This window comes from Pelophylax lessonae, assembly GCF_965119305.1.
Source record: "Pelophylax lessonae genome assembly, chromosome: 1".
Lineage (NCBI taxonomy): Eukaryota > Metazoa > Chordata > Amphibia > Anura > Ranidae > Pelophylax > Pelophylax lessonae.
The window spans coordinates 490,652,251-490,666,378 of record NC_138768.1 but is presented as its reverse complement, the minus strand read 5'-3'; the positions used below and the strand labels follow the sequence as shown (position 1 = coordinate 490,666,378).

Sequence of the window (14,128 nt, the reverse complement as noted above, 5' to 3'; positions counted from 1 at the left end):
AAAAGCCCCTCTAACTTTTTGGCCATCTTCTCACCCAGTACGGCTGCACCCTCCCCATTTAGGTGCAATCCGTCCCTACCAAAGAGCCGGTGGCCGACTGAGAAGTCGGCCCAGTTCTCCAGGAACCCGAAACCCTCCTTACTACACCACCTCCTCAGCCACTTGTTAACTTTCCTAATCTCCCGCTGCCTCTCTGGTGTGGCTCGAGGTACAGGTAGTATTTCGGAAAATACTACCTTGGAGGTCCTACTCCTCAACTTAGCGCCTAAGTCCCTGAAATCGTTTAGGACTCTCCATCTTCCTCTGCCTATGTCATTGGTACCCACGTGTACCATGACAGCTGGGTCTTCCCCAGTCCCACCCAGTAATCTGTCCACCCGTTCCGCGATGTGCCGAACCCGAGCGCCCGGTAAACAACAGACTGTTCGGCGCACACGGTCTTTCTCACAGATTACACTGTCTGTCCTAATAATTGAGTCCCCTACCACCAGCACCTGTCTTTCCTTTCCCTTTCTCCCGGCCTCACTGGAGGAGCTCTTCCCCTGACAGCTAGGGGTGTCGCTCTGCTCCAGCAATGCTGGTCCCTGACTGGTTTCCCCAACATCACGCAAGGGGGCAGATTTATTGGGGTGCTCCAGCCCAGGATCAGCCTCCTTGCCTTTTTCCCCTCTACCCTTCCTAACTGTCACCCATCTACTCTGCTCTAAAGCCTGCACCTCCGTCAATCTGCCTGCACCTGGCGGGTACGATCCCAGCTCTCCTTTAGTATGGACATACGTCTCAGTGTTGCCAGCTGCTTCCCTAGATTCAGGACCTGAGCTCCCAGGTAAACAACGTGCTTACACTTTGTGCATTTGTATTCGCCCTCGATCTCATGATCGAGGAACGTATACATACCACAAGATGTACACGAGTCGCATCTCCACACCCACCGGGCATTGTACCCACTAATCTAATCTAATGGGGATTCAGTAATTTAAATCTGTCCTGTGTGGCTGTTTCCTAGCTTCCTAACTCTGCTTTCTCACCCTCTGGTACTCTGTTTACTCACCAATACTTACTGACACTCACGGTCACAGGGCACGTCAGTTGCAGGGCACGTCAGTCGCAGGGCACGTCAGTCGCAGGGCACGTCAGTCGCAGGGCACATCAGTGGCACAGTACAGTCAGTCGCAGAGCACGTCAGTCGCACAGCACAGTCAGTTTCACAGTACAGTCAGTCGCAGAGCACGTCAGTCGCACGGCACAGTCAGTCGCAGGGCACGTCAGTCGCAGGGCACGTCAGTCGCACAGACAGTCGCAGGGCACGTCAGTCACACAGACAGTCGCAGGGCATGTCATATGTTTTTAATCTGTATATCCAGGACATCTCTAATTGGGAAAGGCCTCTAATAAACAGTTGACCCCTCCAATGGGGTATAAATTTGTCTATTCCCAAGAAGAGAGTGTTCTTGGGGTCTCTGTTGTGAACTAACGCATAGTGCTTAGAGACTGAATGTTTGGGAAATCCCTTTCTAATGTTCGCTACGTGTTCATTGAGTCTAACGTTCAGGGGACGTTTAGTTCTTCCGATGTACTGATAGCCACATGAACACTGGAGCAAATACACGACCCCCGTGCTAGTACATGAAATAAAAGGTTCAATATCATAGGATTTACCTGTACTATGAGAAACAAATTTCTTACTATTGCGTTGTTTAATGGAATTGAGGGAGCAGATCTGGCACCTGTTACATTTATAAAAGCCTGTCAATTGATTCAAAAAGGAAGGCTTAGGCTGTGGTGGTTCCAAAACATTAGGGGCAAGACAATTCCTCAAAGAGGCAGCCCCTTTAAAAACAACCTTAGGTCTATCAGGCAGGGATTTGCAAAGAACTGGATCATTATTAAGAATGTGCCAGTTACGGCGAATCAAATTCTTAATGATCATATGTTGGCTGGAAAAGGTGGTGACAAAAGGTGACACAGAAAAATAGGTTTCTCTATCATCAGAATTCTGAGGTCTCAACAATTGGGCCTTATATGTTTGACATACTTCTATCAGCGTCTGTTGGAGGAACTCATAATTATACCCCTTATCCAGAAATCTATCAGGCGGACCGCCTGATGACGCTAGCATTAAGCGAAATGCATTGTGGTCTCTGCTAAACCCGGAAGTTGAGAGGAAAAAGTCACCTCCTATCTGCATTGGTACGCATACCGGTCCGCACGCCGGCACCGCTGCACGCTACAGGGATTAACAAGGAGGGAGAACAACAGGAGTCTGCAGATCCTGTCCCGATCCTGCCACCCATAGCAACCAATGCCAATTGCCCTGTGCCAGGTGGACACATCTAATAGTAAGCAGCCACTTTTTAACCAGTTGTAAACTTTAAAAATAAACTTACAGTATTACACTATTTTTGGCTTCTTATCTGTCTCCCTGCATATGGGCTCTATACACACCTATGTGAGGTAATTAATGGAGGAGTGAGGAGAAGGAGCGTTATATATTTTGTTGAATAAATCTACCAATATTGAAGTGGAGAGGAGGTGCTCCTATGGTTTGATCCACCAAAGGATAAAGGGATCATAGGCGTTTGGGGTCTGTGTGACCCACCTGTATCTGGTAAGAGGCAAAGATTACCATCTTTATTCACTGGAGCACCTGATATTCAATCAATATCATCCACTTTCCTGCATGAACTGTTTTGGATCACGGTTTTAACCATTTGAGCACCTTATTAAGCACTTTATGTGAAACAATACCAATATTTTTTGCTCAAGAAATTAATTTATTCATCCACCTTTTCATTCATGCAATTTATTTACTCACATATGTTTTATATATCGAATTTTTTTAAGTGATCACTAGCACTTTATTTGTCATTTATTGCACTTTCAGCACCTTATATAATATCACCATTTTTGTTTTGCACAAATATATTCTGTGGCACTAGCACTTTTTATAAAATTTTGTATGATGGTATATATGATTATTGGTTGCAAGTTCTAACCAACATATTTTTTACCACACATGTTATAACAAGATATTAATTGATATACACTTTTATATATATTTATTTTGTCACAACCGCACAACTGATATTGCATTTTACCTCTGTTTTAAAAAAACATTACTCAGGTACACACCTGCCAATACTATTTATATTATATTATCTAGGGACACCAGCACCTTTTTACCATTTTTTATCTATATTATAAGTGTATTACACCCCTATATACTGCACACCAAACAATAGTATACCTATACCAGTCCTTTCAGTGCCGGTTCACAATGATGCGATGCGGGAACACTGCATGTTCCCGCATCGCATCCGCAGCACAGGCAGTTCACACTGCCATATGCAAGACGATGGGGGTGTCAATTCAAATTTAACGACACCCCCAGGTCAGATTGCATATCGCAGTGCGATCGGACAGTTCGCACAGAATCGGATCGCACTGGTGTGAGCCACCATGCGATCCGATTCTTCTGCGGACCAAAAAACGGGTCTGGTTTGTGTTCACTGCGATTGCGGTGGGAATTCAGCCATACAAACTGTATGGCTGAATTTGCACCGCACAGACATCGCATGTAATTTTAGGAGCAGTGCGCTCCGAATTACATGCGATCTCTGTGATCGCATCAGTGTGAACCGGCACTATGCGATACACTGGGGGGGGTCAATTTAAAGTTAACGACACCCCCAGCTCAGATCGCAGTGCGATCTGACAGTTCGCACTTTTGTGGACCTCTAACCGAGCGATCTGTGTCACTCACTAACAGTCTATCCCTGCTGCACACAGCAAACCTCTCCCTACACTGACAAAAGAGAGAGTATAGATAGTACACCTATACCAAATACCAGTCCTTAAAAGGAAATTTGTGGACCTATAACTGAGCGATCTGTGTCACTGACAATCTGTCCCTGCTCCACACAGCAAACCTCTCCCTACACTGACAAAAAGCAGAATGTAAAATGGCCACCAGATCAGGTCTATTTATAAGGTAGGGCGTATGTCCATGTGCTGAAATGTCTCAATTGGCTGTCCTGTACCACCTGATGGATGTGTCATGGGTCAAAGTTCTAAACAATGTAAAAGAATATGGCAACTGCGAACATTACCATATGTTCGCGTGATCGGCGGACAGCGAACAAACAAAGTTTGCCGTGAACCGACCGCCGGGCAAACAGCAAGGCCATCTCTATTACCAGGTCCCCAAGTTACACAGACACAATGTACCTTGGTAATAGCAGGAACTGTATATCTGGCCCCAATCCTTGCCCAGGATCTATACCAGACTATAAATTATAAATCAGCCACACAGACTGAAAGGCACACAAAATGAATGAAGGTGTGCAGTCATACAGATTATAATAGTTCAAGATCAACTACTTATATGCAGGACACACAGCATTACATATTCCAACAAATGGTGCAGTATAATTGGATAAATCAGAGAATCTGTGAGAGGGGGAGAGTATAGAATCTGATAGTTCTGTTTCCCTAAAAAGTCTTGCACTTCAGTTTATAGGCACTGTTGTGAAATATAGGAGACAGTTCTCCTGCTTATAGTGTGACTTTATTGAGAGCCAATCAGAAGAGAAAGAGAAGACAGTTTTCTCAATCACACTGGTACTAAGGATTCAAGCAGTGCTGTTTTTTAAGCAGCCCATCACCCTCGGTAATAAACCATGGCCCCACCACGCATAGTACCTTATCAACCACACCTTATGAATGAAACCTTGAGTCCGAAGACCCGTTTCCTGACCTGGTCGGTCTCCCGATCGCAGGAACTGCAGAAATCCTACCTAACCACACATTGCTCCTGAGATAGGGCAAATCATTCAGCAGAACACACTCATGCAAAGGACAGTAATAAGTAACAGATAGTATGGAAAGTAGAAAGAAATGTAAAAAAATAAAATTCAACAGCCAAGGTTCTTTGAAGGGTACTTCTTCACTACACCAACTTACAGAAATAGCACAGCACAAAGGGAAATCACAGTAAGCAGAAAGTTAGCTTACCTTTGCTGAAGAAGTGAATTCCCAGCTTGTGTTGTCCTGTTCTGTTTCTTAGCGATGCCCACTGAGTTTCCCTTTCCGGCTAACAAAGGACCATTTGTAGGGGAAACCCCAAAACTCATGGGTTTCAGTAACATTTTGACTGTTGAAGCCAGATTGAAAATGATGTATTGTACAAACATGTAGGTACACAGACAGTGGCGTAACTAGAACCCTCAGGGCCCCGATGCAAGAAACCATAAAGGGGCCCCCCCCCGACGGGGCCCTTCCCTCCCAGCCTGGTGGCGGAACGCCAGGGCCGGTCGCAAGTCCAATGTTTGTGTGGTAGTTCTGCCATTAGTGTCAGTAGTTTTTTATTTTAATTACATTTTTCTAGAATTTGCTTAAGGGCTCTTTCACACGGTCCGCCTCCGTAGGCGGATCCATGCTGCTCAGCGGGGATCGATCCGCCAATCCCCGCTGAGCCGGTTAATGACAGCTCCGTCTCCGCTTGCAGTGCGGAGAGGGAGGTGTCACAGCTCCCGCTGCTCTCTATGGGGGATCGGATGAGAGCGGACCGCCTGTCCGCTCTCATCCAATCCGATCCCTGAACGGATGGAAAAATAGGGTTTCCATCCCTCCGGATTTCACAGACAGGATCGGATACGGATGGCAGCAGGTGTCAGCGGAGGTGTCTCCGCTGACATCCGCTGCCCCATAGAGCTGCATGGAGGATCCAATCAGATCCGCCTGAAAAACTGACAGGCGGATCTGATCGGATCGCCCGTGTGAAAGAGCCCTAATTCATTTTTTTTTTTTTTTTACAATATGGATGGTAATGGAGTATGGAGTGGGGATGAAGATGACAGGGGGTGGGATGGTAGGAAGATGACAGGGGGTGGGATGGTGGGAAGATGACTGTGGGGATGAAGATGACGGGTGGGATGGTAGGAAGATGACAGTGGGGATGAAGATGACGGGTGGGATGGTAGGAAGATGACAGTGGGGATGAAGATGACAGGGGTGGGATGGTGGGAAGATGACAGGGGGATGAAGATGACAGGTGGGATGGTGGGAAGATGACAGGGGGATGAAGATGACGGGTGGGATGGTGGGAAGATGACAGGGGGATGAAGATGACAGTGGGTGAGATGGTGGGAAGATGACAGGGGGATGAAGATGACAGGTGGGATGGTGGGAAGATGACAGTGGGTGGGATGGTGGGAAGATGACAGGTGGGATGGTGAGAAGATGACAGGGGGATGAAGATGATGGGTGGGATGGTGGGAAGATGACAGGGGGATGAAGATGACAGGGGGGATGGTAGGAAGATGACAGGGGGATGAAGATGAGAGGTGGGATGGTGGGAAGATGACAGGGGGATGAAGATGACAGGGGGGATGGTGGGAAGATGACAGGGGGATGAAGATGACAGTGGGTGGGATGGTGGGAAGATGACAGGGGGATGAAGATGACAGTGGGTGGGATGGTGGGAAGATGACAGGGGGATGAAGATGAGAGGTGGGATGGTGGGAAGATGACAGGGGGATGAAGATGACAGTGGGTGGGATGGTGGGAAGATGACAGGGGGATGAAGATGACAGGTGAGATGAAGATGAGAGGTGGGATGGTGGGAAGATGACAGGGGGATGAAGATGACAGGTGGGATGGTGGGAAGATGACAGGGGGATGAAGATGACAAGTGGGATGGTGGGAAGATGACAGGGGGATGAAGATGACAGTGGGTGGGATGGTGGGAAGATGACAGGGGGATGAAGATGATGGGTGGGATGGTGGGAAGATGACAGGGGGATGAAGATGACAGGTGGGATGGTGGGAAGATGACAGGGGGATGAAGATGACAGGTGGGATGGTGGGAAGATGACAGGGGGATGAAGATGACAGGTGGGATGGTGGGAAGATGACAGGGGGGATGGTAGGAAGATGACAGGGGGATGAAGAAGACAGGTGGGATGGTGGGAAGATGACAGGGGGATGAAGATGACAGGGGGATGAAGATGACGGGTGGGATGGTGGGAAGATGACAGTGAGTGGGGTGGTAGGAATTTTACATACACACCCCCCCCCCCAGCTTTACACACCCCTCCATCTCCATACACCCCCCCCCCCCCACACACACACCTCCATCTCCATACCCCCCCCCCTGCAAGTTAGTACAGTATTATATTAGTTATAATCATCACAGACCTCAGATCAGAGCGATGTTGTAGAGAGTGGAGAGAGCTGGTCCCGCCCCCTCTCCTCCGTGTACTGTACAGTCAGGAAACACACAGGAAGGGGGAGGGGCGGGTTCAGTGCTCGTCTCTGCTCTCTCTCTCTCCAGCTTCCTGTGTGTGAGTGCAGAGATCAGCTGCCTGTGTGTTTGTGTAACTCGCTGAGGATCGGGGAGCTCCGGTCTCAGCTGCGCTTGCCGCTCTCCTCTCTATACATACAGCAGCACGGGGCCCGGTCGCCATGGCGACCCCTGCGACCCCTGTACGTCCGCCCCTGTACACAGACATGTTTGGAGAGCAATTCAGTCACATTATATTTTGTTGGTTTGATCAACATTGCTCTCGCTGGCTAGGACACCTAATACAATGTATACATTCTGAAGTGGGTGGCACCTATCTATCTAAATTTTTTTTGAAGTCACATCTTGATTGAAATGCGGAATAGTTGTTCACAAAGGCTTGTTTACTTCCAGTAAACAACTGAACAGGTCTTCAAAAGCCTAGATAGCAATCTAACAGCTGAAGGTGTAAATGGCTTTTGAACACAACAGCTGTTATACAATATGACTTCTCACAACATATACATCCAATATATCTGCTTAATCAAAAATACATGTTTGATAATCATAAATGCATGTTTGATAAATAAAATGGCTGTTCCCTTTTCCCCATCACCTGACTTAATGTTTGATTCTGCTGCTGGAATATAGAGCTGTATACTGTATGTAGCTAATGCTACATACAGTTTATACAGTGCCCCCAGCAGGCACATCTGTTACAGAGGTCAGGTAATAAGTACTGTACAGAGCTCAAGGGTCAGGAGTACATAAAGCACAAAATGCATTGTCATCTACTGGTCTTAAAAGGTTTATAGACAAATAATTGGCAGCCGGAGCATATGATTTCTTATGGCAAGAAGATTCCTAGTGTCAGGTTGACACTTAAACTTTTAAGTGTAAACTTAACTTGTACAATAAAGAAAATATTTTTTATGGAATTACACTATTTGGGTTTTTTCCTCCTCTCATGCACTACCCCCATCCTGTATACTTGGAGATTATTAAACTTATAAAGGATTGGAAGATTTAACCATCATGCTGGGTAATGATTGATAAGCATGATTGCTGGTTTATAATTTGATCAGCTCCATATATGGTGAGTTAGATTTAGTGGAAACGGTGGAGCACAGATGGTGTTATCCCTTCACGTGTATTGTGGAAATTTTATTAATATTTATGTGGACATTTCTTTAGGATGCATTTTTAGTTAAATTGTCATTATGTCTCCCAGTGTCAGTTTACCGGTAATCGCTATGCACAGCAAATATTGCTTTAACTGACTTTGAGGAAAGACCTGTTAGTGGAAATCGTCCATTAGATGGGATTGTAATAATACTTGTATCAGAGGCGTAACTAGAACCTTCAGGGCCCCGATGCAAGAAACCATGAAGGGCCCCCCAGACCCCTGGCCGGGGCCCTTCCCTTCAAGCCCGGGGCTCTTCCCACTAATCCTGGGGCTCTTTACTCTCATTGCATGGCCTTTTATTATGGTCCCGCATCAGGATCCTTTCACAAGTTCTGCAGTGGGCCCCCTTCCTGCAATCTTGGGGCCTCCCCACAGTGGTGAAATGCCAGGGCCCGGTCGCAAGTGTGACCTTTGAGATCCTAGAGGTTCACCCACTGTTTTGCTACCGGGCCCCCTGGAGCATGGGGCCCGGTAGCGATTGCAACCCCTGCAACCCCTGTAGTTACGCCCCTGACTTGTATCCTGATTTATGACAGCGCAAGGAGAAATCCATCGCACAAATATATACCCGCCATCCGTGGGCCCGGCTATTCACTGCGGAAATGTGTTTGTGATGTGGAATTCTTATCATTTTACCAGGATTAATGGCTGGCATCTTTCTGTCAATTTGATCCATATGGCTGAAATACTGCTGCTATTGTCTTATGCAGATATAATAAAGTCCCATTCACTGGAATAGTAGCATGATAACTATCAAATATGGTCTTTATGAAACCATATTATATAGGATCCACTAACAGGTATGGAGTCCATGTTTGTGAATTAGCACAGACAAGTCCGTAAGATGGCAGCCATGTTTGCTTTGTTCACTCAGCAGTTCATCTCTGCACATGGCTGTGTTTCTACATAAACAATGACTTTGTTTCTATTGTACTTTTGAATGTATACATGTCTGTAATTGGTGCTCTTGAAGTAACTCCCTGTAATCCCCCTTTTGTTCATTTGCTGTAAATAAAGCTAGTCCTGCTCTGGGACACAGGAGTTCACACACAGGAACTCACTCACAGAAAACACAGGAAGAGACATTCTCACACACACACACTCACAGAGGACACAGAGACACTGACACACACACATCCACACGCTCTCACACACACTCACGCACCCACACACACATTCATACCCACAGAGAGACCCGGCAGGTGACATCAATATGACCCAGCATGTCTGTTCCTTTCTTATCGCCGAGCGCTTGGTTAACCTTATGCAATAGAGCTGTACATTGTACTTTTAAGTACAAGGGATTAATGGTGTTTGGCGCATACTAATATCCACAAGTGCGCTTTTCAGCGCAGCTAAGTCTTCAGCGCACTGAGGGAATTTCTATGCTTCAAGCCCTATCCATTTCCACAGCACGTGTGAACACTGAGATTAATTTATTGGATCCAGGCACTATTTGCACTTTTCTCACTTTGGACTCTTATGTGGACTATTTATGGACTATTTTTTGAACATTGATTTATTTCATGCAACATGTTTTATGATTGTTCACAGTGATTTATTGAACATTTTTTTCGTTTTATGATACTAATTGATTTTCATTCAGCTATTTTATTACTGAACCTATTGCACTTGCACTTTTTAGGATACAGTAATTGTATTTTTTTGCAACACTGCACTTGCACTTTTCTTTGTTACCAATAACATGTGTTTTTTAACACATTATTTATTGGCACATTAGCACTTTTTCTAAATTACATCACTATCCACGATTGTTGTAGTAGCTCCTTCTTTTTTTTTTCTAATTGTTGGGAATCACATTTATTTGCGCTAATCATTTCACCCCTTGATTTATATGTAGCATATCTGCAGCAGATCAGCAGCATTTTTTTGTGATCCCTCCTTAGCTTTGATCAATTCAACCCTTGAGGTCCTGGGCGCTGGATCCCTTTGTTTGCTATACTAACTGTGTTTATATCTGGGACACAGAAAATCAATTTTATTTACATGATCTTCCACTCCCCTGACAGACAGCACTCCCCTATGCTCCAGCTGTGGACTGTTCTGCAGTGTCCCCATGTCCAATGCAGAGCTATGATTCTTACATCAGTCTTGATGATGTCAGGAACCTTAGGCTGCTGGTGCACAGGAGCGAAGAGGCTGCAATATCTGGACTAGCAACACAGAGAAGCCTGCAGAAGCAGAAGATCAGATAAGTAAAACTGCTTTTCCAAGTCTCATAGACTTAAACAGTGAACCATTGCAGTGTGGGTGCAGCTCTGCTTCAAGGGGAGGATTTTTTGGTATCCTAGAGTTCAACTTTACACATTCAAAAATTACACATTACTAGTTCAAAAAAGCCTACACTTGCTACTATTGCAATAGCTATTCTAAATGATAGATGTTTAATTGCAAAGAGAGGTTATTGTATTTACATTTACATGTTATTGATTTACTTGTCTGCAGGCCAGGCTGTTGTGTTGGCCCCTCCATGAACTATAGTTCTTCTCGTAATCTCCCTGATGAAGTGTTAAGTTTTGTAAAATCACACCCCTTGGTGGAGGATTCTATTCCCCCTCTCGGAAGCTCCCCTTGGATTACCAGGACATTGACAAGGTAAAAAATATCCAAGACAAATACAGATTGCAATGAGCTAGAATTCAGTTATGATGACATTTGATTAGTAGTTAACATTATTATTATATAGTATTTATATAGCGCCGACAGTTTACGCAGTGCTTTAACATAGATGTGTAGGTATGGGGGTCACCATTGATTTGTGACCTGGCCCCATGCACCAAGGGTCTGTGCGGCCCCCTGTATGCCTGGATAGAAGGGCGGCGGGGGCTGGGGTGGCAGTATGTGGAGGAACCAAGCCCTCCATGTAGCTGCTGAATGCCCCTCTTCTCCTCCTCTCTTTCCCGCAGACATTCAACAGCTGCAGGAGGGAAATGGAGAGCATCAATTACACCACATAACGATCCTGTCACCTCTCTATCGCTGTCATGCTGTCCTGGGCTCCTGTGTGCCTCCCTGGCTCCCCCCCTCCCGCCAGAACTGCCAGGTTTCCCCCTCCCATCTCCCGCCGGCTGCTGCAGGAGATCTGTCAGGATGGAGAGCAGGGAAGGAGCCGGTAGATGTGTCATTTACCGATCCCTTCCTTGTCTTAATGAATCTGTATTGATCACTTACTCTTTTTTTTTTTTTTTTGAAAGCTGGGGCATAGTAAACAGAATGAATGGGAAACTCTCTAGAGAGCTATTCCTGTTCATTCATTCTGTGCAGCTGAGGCTGCAGAGAATGGGACTGATGAACCTGTCAAAGTGAGACAACAGGGGTCTGTTTAGGCTCCTGATATTTCACAAAAGCCCCCAATGAGGTTCCAAAAATATGTAAAAAATAATAATTAATAATAATAAAAATAAATAAATAATGAATAAAAAATTGTAAAAAAAATAAATAAAATAGAATAAATGGTTAAAAATAATAAAAAAGAAAACAACAAAAATAAATAAACTACTGATACCAGTAGCGGAAATACTAGCATTACAAAGTCACACCTGCAACTGTGGGGGGACCTCAAGACAGCAGGAAGTTTGCCCACTGTGGGACCATAATATGAAGGGCCCCATGATGGGAGTAAAGAGCCCCGGTTGGGGGACAGGGGGGGTCCTTCATTGTTTCTTGCACTGGGGCCCTTAAAGTTCTAGTTACGCCTCTACCCCCTGATACCTGTGAAAATGCAGAAACCATGTCTTTGCTATAAACTTGAAGTAAATCTGTCAGAAACCCAGGGGTTTCAGACTGTATGTAGGATAAAAAGAAACACATAAGCAGAGATTACCTGCATGAGATAAAACAGAGATAAAACAGCATGACAAAATGATCAGTTGCTCTACACTGATCGGTCATAACTTTATGACCACTGACAGGTTAACTTGTTTTGTTGATGATTTTAAGTAATAACTTGTACATTGTAGTGTAACATTTTTATAAACACGTTTAGAAGTGATTTATCATCATTGTGTTTACAGCTTATACATTTTTTTCTGATCTGTGCTCAAATGTATTTACACCTGACACCATACATGAAAAATTAATACCGTATGTAGCCAGGTGCTTGGCTAAGAATGAGAGTGAGAGAAACACTGGCTTCATCTGCTCTCTGTAACTGCTGCCCTGTGGTTCTGAACTGATTAAGAGAAATACATCAAGAGGATGAAGTCGCTGATGAGGAAGAGTTCATTAGACCAAGTCAGGCAGGAATGACTATAGTCTTGATACAAGACTCTACTGTGTGATCAAGAGCTTTTGTACTACATTCCCCAGAAAGGTGATTGTAGAGAGGGGGAAAAAGAGCGGTTTTCTCAGGCTGTACAGGACACAGCTTCTTCTTGCCGTGAGGGAGACTGGAAAGTGCACATCACTGTCCAGTGTGCAACATGACTGCTGCATGATGGTGGCATGAGTGGGATCAGAAATGCTGAGTTCGGGGTGCCGACAGCCACAGTTACCATGGTGCAGAGCACAAAGTGGACTAATCGCTTGGTGAACTGCAATAACCCCGGGACTGGCGAGCTTCTGCTGTGGGGATTTACTATCTGCTGCTAGAGAGCCCTATAGGAACTGACTATTCAGCCATGTATTAGCCTTATTGGTGCCTCCAGGCTTGACTGGGACTATTCTTATCGGCACCAATGGTACAGCTGGGAACCAACACTAGCTGGCTAAAGAAAACCTAAATGTGTAGAAATAGTGAGCACTTGTAGGAAATCAAAAAAGGCAGCTAGCAAACACACAGGTTTGTACAATGAAAAGAAAACTTGAAAATAAACAGAAAAATTTAGCAGCACCAAAAAACAATATCAATAATATAATTAATATGGCACCAACTGCATCCTTAAGAATTCTGGATAGGATTTCCTCTCCATTTCCTCTGCACAGGGGGACTAGGCAGGGCTGCCCCCTGTCCCCATTACTATTTGCACTCGCCATCGAGCCACTAGCTGTCCTCATAAGAGCTAACCCCCTAGTGGCGGGGTTCCGATATGTCAAAATCCAAGAAAAAATGATGCTATATGCAGATGACCTGTTGCTGCTACTGGGAGACGCAAATTTATCTCTGCAGACTGTTATGAGCCTTATTCTTGATTTCGGCCAATATTCTGGTCTGAAGATCAATTGGACCAAATTGGCATTGCTCCATTTGGAAGGAGACACTACGCAAATAGTAGCCCCCACATGTCCCATTCCTATTTCTGACAAATTTAAATACCTGGGTATATACGTGACTAGTGATAACCTGAATACCCCCCGGTTCAGTTCGCACCAGAACACCGTGAACAGAGGAAAAGTTAATTCGAAGAAACAAACTCCATTGAAGTCTATAGGACTCGAACATCAAAAATCAAACGGCCTAATTTTGAAGGCTTAAATGCAAGTTATTGCCCAAAAAAAGTGTATGGGGGTCTGGGTACTGACCTGGGGAACATGTAGCAATGCAAAAAAAGTTTTTAAAAGTGATTGTTTTTAAAGGAACAGTGATTTGATGATTTTAAAGAGGTGTCCCCTGAATGTGCCTGTAAAGTAGTGCATCTGTACGATGTATGTAGCCTGCTGCAGCAATCCTGACATTTCTAAAGGAAAAAATGTCATATACA

At 45.1% G+C, this 14,128-nt stretch overlaps 1 protein-coding gene across 4 annotated transcripts in view; it reads left to right on the top strand.

Moving 5' to 3' along the window:
• Positions 1–14,128, top strand: part of SEMA6B (semaphorin 6B) — a 1,069,016-nt gene that overhangs the window by 934,334 nt on the left and 120,554 nt on the right. For 3 of the 4 annotated variants that reach the window (XM_082263355.1, XM_082263356.1, XM_082263354.1), the window contains exon 11: positions 10,935–11,084. The exons of the other annotated variant lie outside the window; for it this stretch is intronic. In XM_082263355.1, coding sequence (XP_082119481.1) covers positions 10,935–11,084 — 150 coding nt within the window. The remainder of the gene's footprint in view (positions 1–10,934; positions 11,085–14,128) is intronic. 4 annotated transcript variants of the gene reach the window in all.